This window comes from Onychostruthus taczanowskii, unplaced genomic scaffold (assembly GCF_017590055.1).
Source record: "Onychostruthus taczanowskii isolate IOZ18803 unplaced genomic scaffold, ASM1759005v1 scaffold68, whole genome shotgun sequence".
Taxonomy (NCBI): domain Eukaryota; kingdom Metazoa; phylum Chordata; class Aves; order Passeriformes; family Passeridae; genus Onychostruthus; species Onychostruthus taczanowskii.
In genome coordinates this window covers 1,615,537-1,639,489 of record NW_024504566.1, presented here as the reverse complement: position 1 = coordinate 1,639,489, position 23,953 = coordinate 1,615,537, and the positions used below count along the sequence as shown (strand labels likewise).

General features: G+C 39.5%; 1 protein-coding gene across 4 annotated transcripts in view; it reads left to right on the top strand.

Moving 5' to 3' along the window:
• Positions 1–23,574, top strand: part of ST7 (suppression of tumorigenicity 7) — a 131,394-nt gene extending 107,820 nt beyond the window's left edge. For all 4 annotated transcript variants that reach the window (XM_041421075.1, XM_041421076.1, XM_041421079.1 and 1 more), the window contains 6 exons: positions 4,053–4,125; positions 5,703–5,805; positions 13,514–13,664; positions 17,929–18,021; positions 20,941–21,080; positions 23,255–23,574. In XM_041421075.1, the coding sequence (XP_041277009.1) occupies positions 4,053–4,125; positions 5,703–5,805; positions 13,514–13,664; positions 17,929–18,021; positions 20,941–21,080; positions 23,255–23,350 (656 nt within the window). In that variant the 3' untranslated portion in view covers positions 23,351–23,574. The remainder of the gene's footprint in view (positions 1–4,052; positions 4,126–5,702; positions 5,806–13,513; positions 13,665–17,928; positions 18,022–20,940; positions 21,081–23,254) is intronic.
• Positions 23,575–23,953: the final 379 nt, after the last annotated feature.

Below are 23,953 nucleotides of genomic sequence, written 5' to 3'. Positions count from 1 at the left end.
TTCATACCATCTGCTTTCTTTTTTTTGCCAAATGCATCTGTGGCATTTTTTGTTTTGCCTATTTGTGCAAAAGCACAAGAAGTGTAAAGTAATTATACTAGTCTTGCTCTCTTTAACTTTCTTAAGCAGAAATTATTCCTTCCCCTCTACAGGCATTTAGAATTGAACTTGGTCAAGTTAAAGTGGCTGACGCTTGTGGTCGCTGATATGCTTGTCAGCAAGAGTGGCATATGAAGTGTTTAAAATCAACAGTAAATCTTCCTGTATCTGAATAGTGTAAGTTTTAGTTGTGGTTATGGCAAAATAAAGGCTACTTGTGGTTTTCCCATTGTAACACAGGGGCTGTGTTTGACTGGGGTGTTTCCCACTACTGAGAAAGAGTGCCAGAAGTACAGAGAATCAGAACTGAGTTTCATAAGCAGCATATTCGTAGCTGTGCTCCCTCCAGCATGTTTTCTACTACATTTTGTGGGAAAATGTGATCAGTGTTCTAATGGGATATTAGATATTTTTGATAGCAGTTTTCCCCTGATATTCATCTCATACTTTTCTTTAATGATTTCCATCACATTACTCTTGTTTTTAACCATTTGTATCAGCTTCATTCACTTTCTTTCTTAATGTTTGTGTCTTTATAGATGACTGCATCTCTCTTCTGTCATCACTGATCCAACCTGCACATATTTATTTGCTAGAGTGCTTACAATCTGTAAGCAAGTCTTCCTATCACCTGTGCAAAATTTGGAATAATTTGTGATTAGTGACTTACATTTCTGCATTTATTAATGACTAAAGCAACTGCAACATGCCTGTCAAACATGAAGATATTTAGAGCCTTCTGCTGACTTGGTAGGGAATGTTGCATCATTCCATATCCAGATTCATAATTTTTTTTAATTGCTGTTGATAAGAACAGTAGATGCCATGACCATTTTAGATGATATATGGCATACTCTGCATATCCATAGCATCTTTCCATCAGTTCAGTCTCATAAGCAACTGCTTAAGAAGCAAATGAATTGTAAGAATTCACTTTCCCAGCCCTCCTCATACATGACTGGAGCATATTGAAAGGAAATTCTTATAAATTAATTCTAGATTTTTGTATCCTGTTTGATGATACAAGCAATAAGAAAGGAGGAGAGTATTTTCTAGATTGACACATCAGTTTCTATTAGGCAAAAATGTCCTGATGGATTTGACAACAGATTAGCAGTCACATCTTTCAGCACATTGTGGGAGCTCCACAAGTAATCACAGGAGGGTGGGAAACAGTGTATGTGAAGATATTTTGCCAGATGGCTCAGAGAGCTGGACACAGTCATTTATTAAAACTTTGCTTTGGTTCTGACAGAATACATATCTCCTAGGGCCAGTTTGGACACAATTCCCTTGCTAAATTCAAGTTGTTACCAGACATAATTGTTTATAGCTCTCTAAAATATGAGGGTGAAGTTTTGGAGATGAAGCCAAAATTATTTTAAAGTATTGTAGTCATAAACCAGCATATAGTAGGACCAAATACTTTTGGTCTAATATGTAGCAAACAAAAAGAAAAACACTTTTGAAAGCAAGCAGGCATGGATCTGTTAGTTTGACTCAGTTGGACTAGAGGTTGTCCAGCACTTGCTTCCCCCTCCAACCACTCTGTGATTCTGTGATAAACATGAACATTTGTATCTGTTTCTTCCATTGCTAGGGGTTTATAATTATTATCCTCAAACAAGGATTGCTCTCTAGGAGCATAGTACTGGAAGAGACCTCCTGGGTGAATCAGGGCCCCTGCTGTTGCATTCCCTGCATGATACTGCTCCTTCCATGAGCTGAGCAAGCTCCATCCTAGAATTAGTTGGTTTTTTGGCCCGCTGTTCTCCATGGAAGCCTCCCTCAAATGTTCATTTCACAGAAACTTTCTTTTGATCTGCAGCCAGAATTTAATTTTGAACTCTTTATTCTTGTGCCAATGCTGTCCTTTACCTGAGCAGCCCTTCTTCTCTCCTGGTGTTCCATGTGGGTCTGCGTAGGAAACAGTTGGATCTTCTCTCAGTTTTTATTGTATTTGGTTTGATACAAAAACAGTCCAATCCTTCTGTTTGCTTTTGTTTTTCTTGACCATGGGTGATCAGATTTGAACACAATATTCTTTGAGAAATCCCATTTCTTCTGCAGAAAGGACTCACATGGTGTGTCTGAGCCTTAGCTCAACTCACCTCATTTCTCTTCCTTGCAGATGCCAGCTGTTCATTGTGAATCACCTTGCACTCTATATGCACAGATGTTTCCAGCTCAGGAACACTTACTGTCTACTAGGACACATTTTTTTTTGTGATACTGTTTTAATATATTTAAAAGACATTTCTGTTTACTGGAAATAACTTTTAACTCCTGATGTTAAGGAAAACTTAATATAAAGAGGGCTATTGGATATGTTCAGAAATATTTTCCTATCACTGAAGATGTGCTCATGCCTGTGTCTGTAGCTGTCTTCTATTAGTGGAGTAATGAACATATCTGTCATCCAAACTGCTCTGCATGCTGTTGATTTTAATTACTTCAGTCACTATAATTACATACTCCAGTGAAATTATAGTTGCAATATGTAATAGGGAAGCCTCCAGCAGGATTTGTACATCTCATACTTGAAGTGCAAGTGCATAAAAAGGTAATAGGATTTAACAGGCAGCCTTTTCAAAGTGCTGCAGTCATTCTGGCAATGTTTTCAGTCTCACAGAATAACATTGTGCCTGGTTGCTTGGTTATTAATAAGTGAAGGATGGTGACTGCTGAGATTGTTCTTGCTTGTTCTGTTTAACTCCCTTCTGGAGCCCTAACTCTTGCAAGGCACATGAGTTCAGTGAGTAACAAGTGTCTGTTAATCCTGAAGTAACCAAGTTATCATGGTAATTTCATCTTTCTAAGCAAATTTAATGACAAACCAAGGGACAGATAGTTTCTTAGAGCAACAGTCAGATAGATTAGCTGCTCCTCACTTCTACAGTGGACCTGCCTCAGTGCCTTGTGTTTGCTGTGCTTTCTGTTTGCCATAGGAAGTTATCGGCATGTACGCAAGGGTTTGCAGAATCCAGCCTTTAGTGGGTTTGGGGTTTTCTTCATGTGGCTGTTATCTTTAAATTTTTAATGCTGTAATATTTCAGTCTCAGTATGTGACTGCTGGGTAGATTACAGAGTCACAGAATAAGCTGAGTTGGAGGGGACCCATAAGGATCATCAAGTCCAGCTCTTAGCCCTGCTCAGGACATCGCCAAGGATCACACCATGAGATTAAAAATGTGGAAGTCAATTCTCTGTAACAGTGAGAACAAATATATCACTCAAGTCTGTTAAACAGCATTTCTCTCTACCTTCTGAATGCATTGCTGGTAGAAAACATGTATAAATTAACGAATGGGTTAAGTCAGATTTATGGTCCTGTGTGTCTCTGGAACAGGATAGAATGGCTAGAGAGTGTCTGGTGGATGTGTGTTTTGGTCCAATATTTTCTTAAGAGGCAAAACACCTTATTTTACTGTAGATCTTTAACTTCAATCGATCTACTGGCTGACTGCTTGCAAGTCCAATCCATTATTACTTGAATAGCTGTCTTAACTTGTACAGCTGCCACATGCTCATATTAGACAGATGCTTCTCAGTGAAAACATGAAGAGTGAAGTAGATAGCCCTCAGGTATTACTTAGATACTTTGTGAACTATGGTAAAATCCAGGTATTCCAAATCATGTATATATTTATCTACAGAGTAATGAATTCTTTCATTATGTCTCTGTTATGTCACTCTTTAAATTAGTTCTCTAATGATACCAGTTGCTGTTTAAATAGCAGTTCCAGAGGTCATTAACACACATTTTAAAGCCTGTATATCAGGTGGAAATTTAAAAATCCATGTGACGTGGCAGCATGAGTCCCAAGATGAAAAAGTATTCTGAGTTCACATACTAATTTTGTGTATGTCATGCTTACTCTAAAGCATCAATCACTTTTCTTCTGCACACTTTTAATATTCAAATGTTTAATTTTTTTCTTTCTTTTCAACAGATATAAGTTTACCAAAATCAGCAACAATATGCTACACAGCTGCATTGCTCAAAGCCAGAGCTGTCTCTGACAAGTAAGTGTTTAAGAACCACATTCCAGCAAAATTCCTGATTTAATGTAAGATTTTTCTTAGCTGAGCCCACACCCTAACAATCTGCTGATTTAGCAGGAAAATTAAGACCTGCAGTAAATTGATAAAATTACTTTATATATAAAAAATTGGTAGTGATCAAACATTGCACTTGAGATACTAAGGAAGAAGAAAAGAAGAGAAATAGCATAAATTCAGTTCTTGTTTCAGTTTTATATATACTCTCTGGGTGAGCTTTGGCTTCCTAGATAGTATAGTGATGATGCAACTGAAAAGGGTTGTGTGGCTGAACCTCTTCAACTTTGTGTAAACCTGACCACAAAAAGGTAAAAACTAAATGTGGATGCACTGGTAACAATGTCATCTTAAAAGTGCTGTCAGCAGAGTGCTCATCTAATTAAATAGCGGCAGGTGGATTTAGCATTATTATGTCAGGGATTCTGAGAGGCAGATGACGTTCATATTTTTAGAGACACAAATATCTGTTCATTCCTTTTATGTTTTTCTCTTGGGTCTCAAGCTTCCAAGGTGCTGAGCACATTTATTTGATGCCTGTGGACTTGAGAGCACCAGCCCACTCTGGAAGGGTGCTCAGCTCCTCGTGAGACGGAGCTCCAAAACCCCCATTCTGCTCTCAGATGCCTTCACACAAATCTCAGGCAGAGTTGTGTCTGTGCACCTGAGGGTCGAATGTCCCCTAAAGTTGAAAAGCAAGTGGAGTGGAAAGCCATTTTCTTGACTGACATCCTGACAGTTTTTGCTTTTAAAGTGTATGTACACATCAAGATCTAAGTAATTTTCTTTCATTCTTTTTATCCTGTAGATCGCCAGTACCTACTGCAACATCTTTCCTCCCTACACAGCGACTCCAGCTTGGGAGGGCAGGGCTAAGGTTGTCACAGCTTTCCCTGTGGTGTCTGCCTGCCAAGTACAGCTCTGGAGTTAGCCGTGGGGTGTGAGGTGAGAAAGAGATTGCATGGTCTGGTTTTTTATTCACTGGGGCAGATGATTTGCCCACAGTTTGGGCATGCTACCCTCAATGGTGCTGCAGACAGTAGACCACCTGCTACTGCTGCTGCATCGTGCTTCCATCTCAACCTGACCCAGGGGCATTGGGTTGGGAACCTTCCTAAAACCTCTCCAAATCTGTTTTTAATATAAACCCTCCAACAATAATTTGGCATTGGTTTTTTTGGGGGTTTGTGGTCTTGTTATTTTTTCTTTTCTTTTCTTTCCTTTTTTTTTTTTTTTTTTCTGCAGTTTCAGCCTTGAATATGCCCCTAGCAAGGTACCTAGAGCAAATTTAGGTTAGTGACAGAGAAGGGAGTGTTTGAACTGACTTTCTGCCATGATTAGATACAAACATGCTTTCCGCTTCTGCTGGGATTTTTATTGGCCTTGATGTAACAGATCACTCAGAGTTTCCACTTGCTATGGAAGTTTGGAGAGCACAGGAAAATTACTCAGTTTGGTTACATGGGCCCATGTTCTAGATTCCTTTTCTGACTTTTTCTTACTAGCATTTCTGATCTCATGTGTTTGTTTCTGTGCATTTTTAGATTTTCTCCAGAGGCTGCCTCAAGGCGAGGGCTGAGTACCGCAGAGATGAATGCAGTAGAAGCTATTCACAGAGCAGTAGAATTTAATCCACATGTGCCAAAAGTGAGTATTGAGAAAACATCGTTGTAGCTCTAACACAGCTGAGGATAGAACTCATGAATTTTGTGTTAGAGTAATGAGTGATGTTGTGGAAAAGAGAGCAAACAATGGAAAGGGAAAAAAGCTGATAGTATGCACAGTTTTTTGCTTTGCAATCTCATATTCAGGAGTGTGCAACTTGAAATTTTAGCTGATGTGAATTTCACCAAGAGCTGTGCTGCAGGCAGATCATGCATAAAGATAGATTATTATTTGCAAAATAGTCATTAAAGATCTTCTAGTTCAAAGTAGCATATTTTATTTGTTTTGATGATTACATGTAAGAAAATATTTTTGGCATACTGTACAAAAGAACCTATCTTTGGAGTTCATGGTGTACTTCATATAAGTTGCATTAGTAATTCCTTATGCAGCAACCTGTCATTAAATTCTGAGAATGCAAAGCTCAGAGAGGAAGAATTGCTGAGAACTGCAAAGTCAAAAAAAAAAAAAAAACAACAGATTTGTGTTCTAATTCCCATACCCACTCTCCAGGGTTTGTGTCTCAGCAGTAAGAATGTTGCCAAGAGGTTGCTGAAGGCTAAAGGCAGATGTTTTTTGGCAGTTGGACCTTTTTGGCCTCTGAACTTCACCCCACAAACCTTTGGGCTAGTGTTGCCCTTTGAAAGTAAGCAGTAGAAAACTGGGATGTGTTAATGCAGGGAGCCTTGTCATTAGGTACAGTTGAACACCAGTTCTGGGCAAGATAAACCCAAACCCTCTTCCATATGTACCCATGGATTGCAGAAAGTTAATTCTCATGCACTGCAGGAATTAAATGTTTTCTCTCTGAGCTTTTTCTGTTATGCCAACCACTAAACAGCTGTCTGAAAATTAGGCTGTTGGCTTAATAAAATCATCTAGATTCCCTCTACAGGCAGTGGAAAGAATGAACTGCCTTAGTTCAGGTCATTCTTTTCCTCCTCAATGTTTCTACAGCGACTATGAACGGGGCAGTCCTTTTTTAGTAAAAACCTGATTTTTAGACAGCAAAGTTTAGGTGAGGATGAGTCCTTTTGTAATATTAGCTGAGCTTCTGGTTTTGTGCCGTACTGTAACAGGAATATCTTAAATGAAGCTTGATCCCGGGTTTACTTTCTTCCAACACCAATGGTTCTTGCAACAACACAACCACTGGTATTTCTCTTCTGCCCAGTTGCCAGTTGAGCTCTCTAGCACAGTCCTGCTCTGGGTGAACCTTTCTAAATGTTTTACTGAGGCCAGTTGGAGATTTTGCCAAGGCCAAATACCAGTTTAGCCTGTCATGAGCGATCCTTTGGAGCCTGTTCCGTTTTCCTCACTTATCTCCATGCTAAATGTTTCCATCACATTCTCTTTTAAATTCATGTTGTTAATTGATTCCCTCTATTTTTCAAAGTCTGACACTCTGAAATTGAAAACCTTTCTGAAACATAAATTACCAGGATGACAATAGGAGCTAGGAGCAGACTCCAGAGGGTCTTTTAGTTCAGATTGTAACATTAAAACAGAATAGCCTGATACATATTAATATACAGCTGATTTCACACTCATTCCTGCTGCTATTACCTAAAGGATATTAAGGTGTGAAAGTTCATTTTTGGTTATAATTTTATGCAGTGTGTGGATATTACACCTCAACTTCCACTCAGTTGTAATTAGGTCATATCCCATTTGTTTTTAATGAAATGGGGTAAGTTTCAGCAAGCAGCATCACAAGAAATCTAACAGGGCCACAAAACAAATGTGTGTTCAGTGCTTCTTTAGGATCTAAATGTTAGTGAGTCTTTTGTTCAGAGTGAGGAATAAATAAACGACAAAATGTGAAAAATTATTTAACATACTACGCAAAAATTTAGGAGTTAAACAGAGAGGGTTGTACTGCCACTGAAGCTGTTATTCCAGAGGGGTTTTTATGAACATACTATATCATGAAGAGTGCATAATTTGTGGAGTGGTTGGGGGAAAAGGTATGCGTATACACAGACACACAATTTCATCAATATTATTTATATGTGTTTGGGGCTTCCCTGCTTGTGTGTAACAGGACTATAAAAAGCTAATGCTGATAAGCTACCACAGCTGTCTCATGGACATTTATCAGTTGTAGAACACCCTTCCTGAACTGATTTGCAGAGCTCTCTCCCTTCATTCAAACTCCTCCTAAAAAGCACTCCCTTGCTTTCTGTGATGTATGAGACTAGAGGTATTCATTAAAGAGAAAACAGATGATGGTCCATGTATCTGATTGTTAAAAGTGAGCCAAAAGTATGTCCTGCACACAGTTGTATGGGTTTGTATGTAAGCCAAGAGCTGAGCTGATTTGAAGAGAGTCTCTGCTGAAGTATGCTGCATTTCAATCAGACAACTTAAATATTGATATTACTTCAAGAAATGCCAATTTTGTCTATAAACAACCTCTTAAAAGGATGTAACAAATCATTGACTTAAACACTTCCGAGGATTCATCTGTTCTCTGTTGCATCCTTCTCAAATTTTTTCTTATTTATTTTGATTTTCTTAGTAAGAACTGTGTCTGTCCGTAAGCCTGTGTGGTTTCTAGTAAGTTGTAGTTGCTAATAGAAACAAATAATGCAAACAAATTCATAGACCAGATGGGAAATTAATCTGTTCCACACACCCCATGATATTACAGAGAAACTATTTGAGATATGTTTGAGAGAGTTTTTAACTCTTCAGTGAGACGCTGATTTGTTGTATTTCCAGCAGAAAGGCCAATTACCACTCTTAATTACCACCAATTCAATGAGAATTTGAAAGGTGACCTGAAAGTGGCTTCACAGGCATGTAGAAACCAGTATTTTGGAACTTTTTTAAGCTTATGCTGTTCATCCTACTGGGAAAATGAGAGTTCCTGTTCAAACAATGTTAAATTCTCATGTTCTGGCCTGGAAGGATGCTGTCACAGGTGCAGGAGTGACTGTTGCCTGTTTGCCACCTGAGCTGTAATTTCAGAGCCAAATTGCACAATTGAGGAAAAGAAGGAAACCTGCCTGAGTTAGGTTAATTTATTTTGTAAAAAGTCACTGGAGTAATATGGGATGCTAAATGCACTCCCAGCAGGAGAGAATTAGGAGCCAGAGAACTGTCAATATTTTGAAATGGATAATGTATACTCGATCGATTTAAGCAAGAGAAGTATAAATTCCTTCCTGTTGCACTTCATGTATACCAGGTCCATTGTCATTCTCCAAATGCTCACTAAAACACATTCCTGTAAGTTCCCAGAATGGCTGTAGCTGAGCTGTATCCATCGCAATGTCATGTAACTGGCCCAGAAGTCCTGTAGAAGTACATGAAACCTACTGTTACACTTCCTAACTCCTAAGTATAGGTCTTTGACAAAAAGAGGTTAGGTTAGAGGGAGAGAAGAGAGGGACCTGGGAAAAAAAAAAAAGACAATCCAAAAAGATAATCCAAGCCAGAACAATGCAGTGGCAAAGGGCTAATTGAGTTATCTCATGATGGCAGAAATCATTGTGCAACTCCAGTATTTGCTTCTGGTCATAGAATCATCAAATCAAAGAAAATGCCAGGGTTGGAAAGGACCCACGAGGATAATCAAGTCCATCTCCTGGCCCTGCACAGCACCATCCCCAAGAGTCACACTGTGTACCCAAGAGCATTGTCCAAAAGCTTATTCTGTCAGGCTTGATGCTGTGACCACTTTTCTGAGGAGCCTGTTCCAGTGCTCAGCAAGTCCTGCCACTGGTCACAAGAGTGAAGAGATCACTCTGGCTGAAATTTTACAGGCTGTTTGTTTCTGAGCTGGTTCATTTTTTAAAGGAACATTGTAAGCCCAGATGGTGATGGCATTTTTTTTCTTGTTCTAGTTAAACTTCTTCATTTGTTCCTGAAAAACAAATGCAGTTGGAGAGGTGTTGGTCTTACCATCTAGATTTCCTCCATGAATGCCTAGTTCTTGACTAGGTTTCTTATTTAGCCTGTTGTTTGATTCTCCCTCTGAAGTGGAACCATGCTTGGGTTTGGAGTTCTGTCAGGATGAGAGAGGGCTCCTCTCTTCCCTGTGTTTTCAAAGGATTGATAAGGTATTGAAGTTTTGTTGCTTAAATTGTGAAGGTTGTGGTTCAATCTGGGTGGATGTCAGTGTATCAGGAGTTAGTTAACAGGGAGTCTGGCAAGATATGTAGGTTACTAGTATGAATTTTAGTGCTATGATTGGATTTTGTGTCCCTGTTAGTCCTGTGACAACAAGGGCTGTGTTCTGGAATACGGGCTTTGGAAATTTTGAGATATGAATAGTCAGATTCCCACCCTGAAGTCTTTGGTAGTCAAGAGAAGACTGCACTTGTCTAGGCTTTGATGAAGTGCAATAGCAGCCTCTTGGAAACTGCAGTCAGATGTCTTTGGTTGATTTTTCTCAAGAGCTGGAGATGTTTGTTGCATGCAGTAGTCCATCAGGACTGCAGTTCACACATTGTATGGGCAGCATGAGGACTGCAGGTCATTGGATGATTTTTAAGGAAAGACCTTTTTAAATTATTATTTAGTTCATTTGATTGGAATTTGTCTCCTTGTCCAATACAAAATGTTTCAGGAGGACTGTGCTGGTTTCACAGACAACCTGCTAGAAACTCAGCACATTGCTGGGGCTCCGTCCTGCCTCTGAAGACACAGGACCAGCAGCCTGTAGTTACCAAAAAAGGGACTGCCCTTGGATGTCTCCAGGTAGACCCTTAGCCCTGCCAACAAAACCTCCAGGAACCTGAACACCCTCTGGGCTCTTCAGCTTTCTTTGAAAATACAACAGTGCACCAATGGATATGATATTTGTGGACATCAAGACCATCCTAATTTTCATGGACAGTCATGTCTCTCCTACAATAACAGTCAAGCCCTACTTACAGCTAGGCAGCTTTTTGGTACCCTTTACTAATGTTCAGAGAACTTAAGTAGATGGAGGCCTTCAAGTGCCGTCTCCCAAAACCATTTCTTTGAATTTCTTTGCTTGAGAAATTTGATCTTTTTTGTTTTGTAAAGTGCCTGATGAGAACTGTACGAAGTGTTCCAGACAGGGTCTCTCTGGGGCTGTGTACAGTCAGTGTTCCTGCTGGAAATGCCTCCAGAATAAATTAATTGACAGTTTGTATGCCCAGAAGGTGTGGCTGACATTTGTGCATAAAATAGAAACATTTATGAGTCACAAATGAGTCTTGAGCCACCTATCAACTTTGTATGGGGGTCTAATTGAATATCACCAAACCAGGTTATGGACTTCTTGTTCGGGAAGGTAGCTGTGATACGGTAATGAGGGAGGAGGGTTTCACATTTTTGATCTGAAGCACTTCTAAAAATAATTTCTTTCTGAAACTGAGAAAAATGCAGACTGAAAGTCAACTTAACGAGTGAGGACTAAGCTTGATTGCAAGTGTCAAGATATATCCTTCCATCTGGTATTTCCACTTGATTTCTTTTTAATTGCTGATAGCAAGCAATACATAAGAATCAAAACACGCATTTTCTTTTAATGCTCCTAGAAATACAACATTCCTTCCTGGTCTTTCTTTCCCTACTAATGGTGACATGTCATTGGGTTTGTTTATGTTTTTTCCTTTGGTTGAAACATTTGAATGTTGAGAACTTATTTTCTCATTTAATTTTGCAGAAATATGGAAATAAAGAGTTAATGTTCTAAATTAATAAAACAGGTAGAAACCTGCAGCTCTTGCAGCTGTATTCCGTTCTGCTCAACAGGTATAATTTGTGTTTTTAAATGGGTGAGGCATTCATTAAGGCAGTGAATGTTTGCTGTATCCGTGTCAGCCTGGCAGCTCCCTCCCTCTTGTCAGCTCTTTATTCTGTTCTCTCTGTGACCCTTAATCCCCTGGACTGCCTACTAAATGGCAACTTCCTCCATTAATCTACCTGCTCTGCAGCTCTCAGATTTTTCTGAAATGCTTTAGGCAAAATCCAGTATCATATCCAACTACTCACACTGCTGATTCAGTTTCTCCTCTTTTAATAGTTACCCACATCAGAAACACGCGATTTGTCTTTGAGGTATTTATTTATTCCCCAGGATTGACAGTTCTCTGTTTTGATCATGAGCTCTTCTCATCCTTTGTCTGATGGAGCCCTAGAGATGTCACCCTTTCATCTGAGGATGCCCTAGAGAGTGTCACCCTTTGTCTGATGGAGCATGACAGCTCCATCAGACAAAGGGGTGACACTCTCTAGGGCATCCTCCATGAAATCATGCTGTTGGTGCTCATTTCCCTCTGCCCTTTTCGTTCTCTTTCCACAAGGCTGACTTCCAATCCTCATTCTGTTCTTTTGCCCTCTTTTCTGCACCAGCACATCCTGTTCGCAAAAGCCAGCATTTATCAGGGGTTGGGCAAGGCTGACATCAGCCATGGTCCCCTTTTGCCTCTGGTGCCAGGTTGCTTCCTTATGGGTGCCTGCAGTAGGAAGTTGTCAGTCCCTAGGTGCTGCAGTCCTCCTTCAGACCAGGCTGTAGCACAGGGTGAAATGGAGGGGCTGCACGCTTCCTCCTTCACTGCCAGTGATCAGCCAAACCTTTCCTTTCCCAGCCTCGTGCTAGGGCCTGGCTCACCTGCTGCCTGTTGTGTTAACTTGAACAGTCTGGTGGGGAGGAGGTTTGATCTTGGCCATCCTGGAAGAGAGCGACAATTTCACTGTGCTGTGGAAGAGCAGTCAGAATACGGCTGGGAAATGTTCCACTCCTCAGGAGAACGACAAACAGGAGCTGATTCAGCAGCTTGTTTTCTGTTTTTCTGTAAAGGATGCCAGCAAGGGCATCCTTTACAGGAAAGGATTCATCTTCACCCTCTGCTGTTTCTTCCCCCTCCAGTAGCTGGAACGTAGTGCCACCAGTGATGTCTGCTGAACTGGTGTTAGTTGTCTGTCTAGTTCATGGATTGAGGAAGGAGGAAAAATCACCTGCTTGAGACTTCTATCTTTTCCCGTGTCATGAACCCTCTGTATGTTTCATCTGTTTCTGCTGGGTGGGGTGAGCCAGTAATGGGCAGTTTTCTATGAAAATTGCTTGTGGGTTTAGTCAGTGGTACTTTTCATTTCAATGACATATCCAACAACTGTTGCAAGTAGCAAGCTTAAAGGTCCTATACTTTTACCCTCACCTCACCCCTGGTAATCAGGCACTTGTCACATTTTGTAACATTTTTACTTTGTAACTTGTTCTTAGCTACTTAGATGGCTGCATATTCAGAGACCTCACAACCTGTTAATGGCATGCAGTAAATGCAGCAACCTGTGCGCAAACTAGGAGTGCTGTGTGTTTCCTTATAGAAAGACTTTGTGTATCAAAAAGCTTAACGTCTTCTTCATTTCAGTATAAACACTTTAAAAGGCTCTTGTAATTAAATTCCACTTTCTGCTTTGAGCCCCTTTTTTTCATATTCTTCAATAAGACAGATGTTTAATTTTGAATTTCTGTGTAGTGCCAATACTACTGCTGTAGAGCAGAACTACCTGACAGCATATCTTAGTCTTTGGGAATAATTCAATAGTTGTCTTCAAGTGCAGTTGGTGATGTTACACATTTGATGAAATCTTATGAGAAAAAGTACTTTAGGGAAATAGACCTTTCAGTGTGCATTACAGAATTGCAGTCAGCTTTCTGTGCTTTGTATTACCTCTGCAATAATTGTGCTCTGCTTTTTTATTTCAGTATCTACTAGAAATGAAAAGCCTAATTCTGCCCCCTGAACATATTCTGAAGAGAGGGGACAGTGAAGCAATAGCGTATGCTTTCTTTCATCTTCAACACTGGAAAAGAGTAGAGGGGGCATTGAACCTCTTACACTGTACATGGGAAGGCAGTAAGTAATCCTCTTTCTTACAAAGGAGCTACTGAAATATTTTTATTGAATTTAATTTAAAAAGTAATAGTTTTTGTCAAGTATAGTATGTTAGAATTTTGGACAGCTGTTACAACCTCACCATCATCAAAATATTTGAAATTTGAACTGAAAACACAGACTTTATTTAATGAGTAAAAGAGGTTTGAAGTCTTGTGTTTGCTGTTTAATACTGAAAAAAATTTCCCAGCTTCTTTGAGACTCGTTTTCTTGCTCATGGATAAGGAGATAATAATTTAAGTTATTTCATTCCAGAGATTTGTTTGTCATTATTTGAACGAATAGTTTCAAACTAAGAGTATATTCAGATTGGACATAAACAAAAAATATTTTACAATGAGCGTGGTGAGGCATTGGAACAGCTTGCCCAGAGAAGCTGTGGATGTGCCATCCCTCCCAAGTGTTCAAGACCAGGTTGGATGGGGCTTCAAGCAGCTTGGTCTAGTGAAAGGTGTCCCTGTTCATGGCAGTGGAGTTGGAACTAGGTTGTCTTTACAGGTCTCTTCCAACCCACACCATTTTGTGATTCTGTGAATGCTTTGATATTTGGGAATTATGAGTGTCCCTTATAGACAGGTATATATTAATGTGTAATATAAAGCAAGGCTGTATTTTTATGACTTTTTTTAAACTGACAAGCTGCAGTGAATTCACTGAAGGATTGTTGGGATGCATAGGGGACTGGAATATGTCATATAGGGCAAAATGCTGAGGAAGCTGGTTTTGTTCAGCTTGGAGAAGTCTTATGGTGGTTGAAGAGATGATCCATTTGCTGTCTTCCACCACCCAAGAGAGAGGTGATGTGGAAGAGAGAGTCACAGTCTTCACAGAACGGCCCAGCATAAAGACAAGAAGCAATACACACATGTTCAAACCAGATAAATTTAATCCAGACCTAAGAATCATATTTTCACAGTGAGAGGGATCTGTGGGATCTCCTGCCCCAGAGATACTGAGAGCTTGACGTAGTTCTGAGCAATCCAGCGTAACTCAGAAATTACCCTGCTTTGAGTGGGAGGTTGGAGTATATGACTTAGGAAGGTCATGTACTAACCTTCTAATGTATCTTATCCTGTCTTTGAGACGTGTTTTTTACCAGGTTTCTGAGAATTTAAAAGTACAAATTATAATCAGCCTTTGTTAGCCTTTTTTCTGATTTAGTGTAATCTAGGTCCCCATTTCTGCTCTGCTTTTTTCTATTCTTTTTCACCCTCTTGTGTATGTTATGACACCAACTTGATTGTGTGTGTGTGTTTCGCCATTTTTTGTCCTCATTTAGCTTTGACAGAAAATATTTTTTATTACCATTTCCTATAGAAATGCACATAATACCTTCAGTGTAAAAGTGACTTACTATCTCAGTTACAGTATGAAATGACCTGAACTTGCCTACTTTGCAGTGTAGGCTCCCTGAGGGTGCTCTGGTTTTATTTCTTGGTGTATAGAACACCTTGCTCGGTAATCTATACCAGTGCTGCATTGTTCTCTGTCATATCTGCTAGCTCTTCTCCCATTATTTCTCCCAGTCTGTTATTTTCTCAGTCATAGGCTCATTCCCAATGGCTTCTTTCCAGTGATTTGCTTTTACGCAGTGTTCCTTCTCTTCTGGATTGTTGCAGAAGTCCTTTAGCTCAGGGCTCATTATTCCATCAGTAAAAACAGTGTTTTGCAGAGAATCCTGAACAGATCTTCTTTTGCTTTGTCAGGCTGGGGAGCCCCTAAAGGGCTTTGTACCAGGACCAGGTTTGGCACAGGAGTGGCTGCCCTGCAGTCCTCCTGCCACATGGGACACGAGTCATCCGTGCCTGAAGGCAATATAGGGAATTCTCATCTAACTACATTCCCCTTCTTATTCTCTCCACATTCAGCAATTTGAACACATAATTTATTAGCTAATAGCTGTATAATAGCCTGCAAAGATGTAAATGAATATCATTGCATAACTTCTGCAGAAAAATCCATAGTTCATTTTGTACAGTGACTTCAGAAAAATACCAACAGTGCACGAGTCCTCAAAATTTTTGTTCAGATTTTGCTCACACATGAAGATGACCAAGGGTTTTAATGTTTTCACAGTGTGTAGTCCAGTAATCATAATGTTTGGTCCATATCTTGACATCTTTGTATAACTAAGTGAAAACCAGTGAAGACATGACAGAGAAATTAAATGTAATTAAATACTAGTTTTAACCAACAGTCTACATACAATACATGGTCAGTTGCCCTTGCTTTCTTTCTATGTGTTGGTAGGGATTTTATTTGTAGTACGACTGTAAAAAAGCCCAAGTGCCACCACTGTGTTTGGGCCAGGTTCTCTGTACAGGAGGTCTATAGTTTCAAGTGTAACCAAGCTTCAGAAGTGTCTGGGGTGATGGTTTGTCATTATTGTTTTCTAAACTTGTGTCAAAACTCCTACTGTTTGCATGAGGAAAAGAAACCTAGGGGTTCCCAAATGCTCCAGTAGCTCTTGCAGCAAGTACATGGGTGAGTGGCAAACTGCCTCTGTGCTGCCTGAGTCAATTAATGTAAAATAGGATCAGATAATATCATAGGAGTGAGGCAGAGAAGTACCTACATAGGCACAAACTGATCCAGATGAACCAGGGCACTTTCTTCCATGGCTGACAACATTGCTAAATAAAGCTGTCTTGCTGTAAATATCCCGTAGTTGGTCTCATGTCAAGCATGATTGCTTAAAGTAACATCTATCCAGACATTTTTCACTTGTTTTGTAAAAGCAAGCTATTCACATCACATTTTATTTTTATTAAAATCTTAATATTATTGTGGCTTAGGGTAAGGTAGAAGAGGCTTGTCTGTTTCAATATTAAGCCAAATTGGAAGGAAAAACTTGAGTTAGGGATTTTGAAGAAATGGGCATTGAACACGTTTCCACATATGTTTTTGTACAGACACTCAAGTTTGTTGTGTGTTAAGATCATACACAGCTTGGATTATTGTATTTGTACTTGGCTTTTTTGGTTGCTATGGAGAAGGGTGGAATGCTGGAAGAGCACTACAGCCCAGGATGGTTTACAATCTTTCAGGATCTCTGCCTTCTTTACTATTGCTTTAAATGCAGCAGTCAAGAAAAAATACCATAACATAATTGCACAAAAAAATACAGCTAACATCATTTCAAATGCAGTGTACACAGCTGAAAATACTGGGGGGAAATACTGCGGAAACAAATTCTTAAGTGACCTTGTGAGTGAGAGATAATGGAGTGTCATTGTGTGGCAGTGGGCTGTACCTAACAACTTCAGTGTACAGTGCTTCTGGGACATCTGTGGGGGAAAATACTGCTTCAGTGACTGATGTTCACAGGAGTAGTGAGAATAACATGTTGATGACATTTCAACAGTGAAAATAATATAAAGCATAATGGAAAAGGATGCCTTGATGCAAAGCTGTATTTCAGTCAAGTATTCTGATGTTTCCATAAACCACACTCAGATGGCCTATGACATCAACACTGTCAAGATTTAGTAATTAATTTCCCTCCCCCTCTGTTATTATTTTAAATTTTAAAAATTCATAAGATTAAGTATTATTTAATCCGTGACCTGAAGATTTATATTGGAAACCTGACTAGATATGCTGCATTTAGAAAGAATGCATGAGAGGAAACTGGGTTTAATAATTTAGTATTAATCTTTGAGTGCCAAATAGAAAATGAAAACATGACTATGTTGGAAAACTGGTCCTCAGAGCTCATGTCATCAGTGTTACCTGGCTTGCTGGAGTGTGATGGAAAAAGAGTAGTGTATTTTTTCAATGAAAAACTTTTATTATTCTTGATGCACAGAGACTGTGAGTATTGGTCTGCATTTACAGGATTGGCTGTTCATTCTTGTAGGCTATACCTGTATATCAGACACATTTCTTTCCCCTGAAATTTAAAAATACTGCAGCCTAAAAGTCTAAGACAAAATGTGTAATTGGCTATGGAATTGGAAGCATAATGGGCTTTCATTATGCAACTATTTTTGTATGTCCTTGTAATGTGGTCTCACCTGACAGTCTCAAGAATAAAAATAAACATATGAATTTTTGTGATTAAAAGCTCAATGTAGATTTCTAGTTTGGCATTTCATTAAGCAATTTATATGCAACCAAATATAAGGGTTTTGTCTGTGTTTGTTTTCCAGAATTGCAAGTATTTGTAATTTGAGTGTATGACTGCCACACTCATAGTAACTTTTGCACCATGTTTTCTTTTCAGCTTTCAGAATGATCCCCTATCCACTGGAAAAAGGACATCTTTTCTACCCTTACCCTATTTGTACAGAAACTGCAGATAGAGAACTGCTACCATGTATGTTCACTGTTTCTGTTCTTATGACTGACACCTAAGAATTGTTTACCTGAGTCTTGCAGCACCGGTCTCCTTTGATGCCTTTGAAATTGAGTACACCGGATTAGAATAACCAGATTGACAGTGAGCCTCTGGAGCTCCTGTGATGGTTCAGCACAGTTCATAACAATTAGCTCTATTTATTCTTCTTGACAGCTTACAGACAGGGAGAGAGATTACCAAAGAGATCCAAATCAGTTAGATCTTGCTATTCTCTCTTGCCTAGACACTGATCTTTCATCTGGGTTAACATCCCCTCAAACCAAAAGCACAGAGTCACAGCCTTGTAGACACACAAGCTACTTGAATTCCGAGGCAGGATCCAACTAGCTTGAGGACAGCTGGATCATTCCTGCAGCTAGTACTCATGACAGGCTGTGCCTACATTTTCCAACAAGCAGTTTAAATAGCAAGAAAGGGTTTTCTTCATGTCATGGCGTGTGCACTATTATGAAGAGATTGATGTGAAGTCATCTCAGTCACTTTTATGTGCGTTTATAGCTTGTATTAGGAAAGTGCCAGCAGTGTTCCCAGATACGGATATAAAGAGAGATCCAGCCCTCAGGAAGCATTACAGTCCAGGCTAATGAGACTCATTGCAGTGCATGCAGTGAAGCACAAGAATGCAGAGGAAGAGCCAAAGCAGCCAATCTTGCAGTTACACTTCATTCCCATGTGTTCTCTCTGTGGGACTTTGTGTGAGCACGAGTGGAACACACGCAAGTTTGCAGGGTCGGGGCAGGGGAGGGAAATAAAAGTTGATCAAAGGGAGAAGATTCTTCTCTCACCTTCCTTCTCCCAAAGAAGGAATAAAGAAAAATTTTTCTGGAACAGGTAAAATGAAGGCTGCTTCTGCTGGGAAGGCTGCTTTTGAGGGCATGTGCATCATTTATAGTCTTTCATTCAGAACCTTTCTGGTTTGGGCTGAAAAAGGTGTTGCCTCTTTTTAGAAGCCTACATGAGTAAACATTAGGTGAGAATAATACAGCGAAAATCCACTCACTGCAAGTCTCTCCTTCACAGCACATTCTTGCTGATATTACGCAGAAATCCTTGGCAACTGACAGTATCTCCCCACCCCATTATAATCATCCTAATTATAACAACACCTCTCAGAGTGCTCTGCTTGCTTTACTCAGAGGGATGCTGAGCTGGGGAGGGTGGAGCGTCAGGAGATTTAGGAATGACAAAGTCATGCAGAATAGCTCAGCATTCTCTTTTTACATGCAAAACGAATTGTTCTTGTCAAATGTTACAGCTAACAGCGGGGCTCTGTAACAGCGTATGCAGGCAGTGTGTTCTGCTCTGGCAGTTATGGGAAATGCCTTCCACTGCAAAATCCCCTGGGTTAGAGGAGGGAAGGGCTTAGAATGCCATGACAGACACAGGTGGGTTACAGGGGTTTTGCATACCTGTCCACACCCTTTAATTGTGCATGTTTTATGGGAGAGCCAGCTGGAATTATATCAGAACACAACAATCTGATAGGCTCTCCAAATTAAAAATATCAATTACAAAACTTTTGCCCTGACTTGATAACAGACTGTGACTGTAGAGTTGAGACAGTGTGAAAAAGCAATGCAAGAAAAGTGCAAGCGATCCTAGACTTACAAAGTCCATGTTCTGGTACTTCTGATCTCCACATTTATTTTAAATCAAAGAGAAGTTGTAATCTATCCCCACTTTGGGGTTTTTTTTACCTGATCAAACTAGTAGACTCAAGAGTCATACATATTTTTAGGTTTTAATATTCTAATTTAAACTCTTATGAATTCCTGCTTTTGGTTTGATAAACAGTCCACTTTGGATGAATGCAGTCATGAATGTTGCTGGATTACCCTGTGTTTATGTCATCTGCAAGTACAAAGAGATGAGAGCTGATCACTGAAGCAAAGAAAGTAGGCAAAATGGAAGAGTAATATTTCATATATATGAATAGCCATAGGCTTTGAGTATATGGGAAGCCTTGAGGTTGGTCCTATATGAGAAAAAAATGTTTTGTATTTATCTTGTCTGTAGCTCTAACTACAGACTGGAGGAGTGAAACAGACAGGTAAGAGTCCACCCCTCCTTTTGCCAGCCTAGAGGAATTTTCACCTTGAATCTGAGCTGCCATAAAAGTTTAAGGGTTATATCCCTCTGGTAAAATATTCATTATTGTTTTCTAACCCTTCTAGTCATCTCAGTGCTATTTTTTCCAAAGTCCAATGAAGGATTTCTTTATACCAAAGAAATGTCTGTATTCCTATCAGTGTGTATTAACAAACACCTTAAAAATTCACTGTTCATTTACTTTCTATTTTATTTAATTAACTTAAAATACATGCTTATATGTCCTGCTCTTAAGATAATTTTTCTTGCTCTGCATATAAAACCCTCAGAATTTACAGTTACAGAGGCTTTGGTTTTACAGCCTACTTTAACTGGTCTGCAGCAATGCTTCCATATGGTTGGGCTCAGTGCTGCTCCCAGGCACATGTTTCTGCATTCTGTGTATCAGCATTAGCAAACATGCAGCCATGGGGTTAGTACATTAAAAAAGAAAAGGAGGTTTTATTTCCAAGTCTGTTTTCTGGGATTAGCTGTTGCAGAGGGGCTTTACATTATTGGTGACACAAGGGAGACAAAAGTGATGTGTACATAGCACCAGCGTAAACCAGAAACATGATCTTTAGAGAGAATTACTTGGCAGAAACAACTGACACAACAATTATGTCCTTAGATGTATCAGACCTTCCATCTTCTTCTTCCTACAAAAGCATCTTTCTGTGTCTCTGGTTGTTCAGACTATGTAAGAACATTGGTTTGTTTTTGCTTAGTGTTGTGTTTTGATTTTTTTTTTCAATATATAATGAATGTTTCTCATATGTTTTTCTACAGCATTTCATGAGGTTTCAGTTTATCCCAAGAAAGAGCTTCCCTTCTTCATCCTCTTCACTGCTGGACTCTGCTCTTTCACAGCCATGCTCGCCCTCCTGACACATCAGTTCCCAGAGCTCATGGGGGTCTTTGCAAAAGCTGTGAGTATTCTCTGCTGCTGCTCCCTTCTGGTAAATAAAGACACCAGTGCAGGAAGAGCTGAGCTCCATCCTGCCAGGTGTTAAATATCTGCCTACCCAGAAGCATCAGTCCATATCTGAGCAGGGGATATGTGCACAGCTGTCAAGGCTGCTAGTCAGTAAGACCTGCCTCTTGTCTTCTCTGGTTTATGTGGCTCTCTTGTTAGGTTTGATGTCTTGTGATTTTCCCGAAAAAAAAACAAGGGCTTGGTGGGAGAAGTGGACATCTGTGTTTTCATATATCTATTATCCACTAAAATAAACTAATTACAGTTAGTTATTAGTTATTGGAACCCCTCTATTTGTGTAGAGTCATAATGGCTGATGTGATTTCCAATGCAATAGAAACTCCCAGTTTGAGCAGAAATAGAGTGTACTGTTAACCAGGACAAATTTCTGCGTTTTTTTCCCTGAACTGCCAAGGAGGAAGTAATCTCAATATTTCCCTCATAACTTTCCTGAACTATATCCAGAGAAGAGTGTCCTAATTCTGCTTTTTTTAATCCACCAAGGATTAATAAATTTTGGAGAATGGGAGGGGGAAGAGACATGAATTATTCTAAACCAAACTTTTTTCTTTGCAAAACCAAGAACATCACTGCTCCAGCATGCTAGGAGATGAAAATTCCACTAACATAAAAGCTCTAGGATAGTAAAAAATTCCTTCTCCAGTAAATGCTGTATATCTTCCATTGTAAAATATTTTCTCAAATATATTTGTCTCTATTTTAAGTCTCATGTTTCCAAACTGGCCTCCTGGCTTTGTTTTTAATGTCTTTGGTACTTTTGATTTGGGGTATAAGGAGTGGGCTGGAGGAGGCCAGGCTGAAAGGTTTTGGCAAATTCCAGATTGTCAGTACTCTTCCAAACCCTTTTGCAAAGGGCAAGAGACTCCCTTTGCAGGTGAGCTGGTCTTGTGTTATCCCAGGCCTGTGAGTGGGGTCTGGTACAGCAATGGTTCATGCAACAAGACTTCTGTTCATTAGCTCTAGAAGACACAAAGTAAGATCAGTTGTAGCAGAAGATAGCTCTTCTTTCAGCAAAAAGTGCTGAAACATACCTGAAATATTATTACTTTTTCTTGTTTCTTGAGTGTGTACGTAGGTGTTAGGTAGACAATACGTGTTTAACTTGGGCATATGATCATAAATTTCTCTGTAAGGCTTTTCTTGGATTCAGTGGTTGGGTTTTTTCTGTTCCTTAGTTACTGAAGTTACTGAAATGTATGACCCTTGTTTGGCTCTTTCAATCAAATCTTTAGTTTTCTGACACTGTCACAGTTGTAAATCCCAAATCTGTCCCTGTTAGCCTTGTTCCTGTGTTTATCAGCCTTGTATCCTGAACGAAGACTATATGCTGGCAGCATAATGAGATTTTGTACTCAGTTCTTCTGCCACAGAAGAAGTTAACATGTATTTCTCAAATGTATTAATAATTCATTAAAATTAATATGTATTTCAATGTGTATTTCAGGAGTGCTTTGAATACCTGAGTTCTGTGACATGTAGCTGCCAGTGGTTTTTTTCCTGTAATAAAATGTCCTCCATTTGATTTTTTCCATATGCCTGTCTGAACACTAATATATTGAAGACTCTTTGAATGCTGTGTTCTGTACTAGAGAGAAGATGTTAAGATAAATTTTAATCAGTGATGCAGAGTATGTTAGGATAAATTACAGTTAGTGCTGCCTCAGTGGATAGAGCAGATCTGTAGATAACCCTGAACCATTTTAAACCTGAATCTCAAGACACGTTGTTTGTCTCTGTGAGGTGGTGTGGCAAACCCCTGTTATGAAACAGCCTCTCTTTCTCTTCACTGGGTTTTGGGTTGAGCTTTTAGTGGCTTCAGTGTGAGCTTCAGTCTAGGATGTGAGATGTGTGGAAACTTTTGTTGTTCATCACTTTGATCTTTGTAAAGATGGGGCTCTTGCTTTCTTTACTGCAAAATCCATAAATCTCCGTATGTGCAAAGTTCAAGAATTTAAAAGTCTTTATGTGTGAATTATGCCATTTTTATCATGCTGGAGGAATTTATAGAGGAACACAGCAAGAATATCTTATCTTATTGGACAGCTTTCTCTTGAGGTGTATTGTGTCCTGGATTTTGATCTGAATGTGTATCTGATTTCTTTGCAGTTTCTCAGCACCCTCTTCGCCCCTTTAAATTTTGTGATGGAAAAAGTAGAAAGTATCCTGCCCTCCAGCCTGTGGCACCAGCTGACAAGGATCTGAGGGAGCATGCCCGCTGACTGACTGCTATGACATCTTCTGTGCCAACCTTTTGTTGACCACAAGAAAGCATGATAAAAAAGGGAAGCAGTTATAAGACTTAAAAACTCTTCATGGATTGTCTGTTCTCATATAAAAACTGTTTTGTTGTACAAAATACATTGATGTTAGGTTCTATTATATTTTGCCTTCAGAAAAGAAAAAAAAATAAACTTTTGTGTATTGTAGCATTGCTGTCTTTCAACTTTTTCAGAACACAGATCCTAGGTTTTGGTTTTTAAACCTGTGGTATCTGTTTGGCCATAGTCAGGGCATAGCTACACATTCAGATAATGAAACATTCTGATAATGTTACAATTAAACAACTTTGTCGCTGCCTTTTCTTATAGAATTCAGTTAGGGTGGGGCCCTCACTTCTGCAGTCTAGATGAGGCTTCTAGTTAAAGCTCCTGCTTTAAGCAGCTTTAGGCTCTCCAGGCAGTTTGGAGGGCACACTGGGCTTCTGATTCCCTTCTCTGCAGAGAGGCCACCGTGTCCTCATTTGAATTTTCAAGAAGCTTCAAGAAGCCCACGTACTTGACAGATTTTCTTCACACCCCTGGTGTT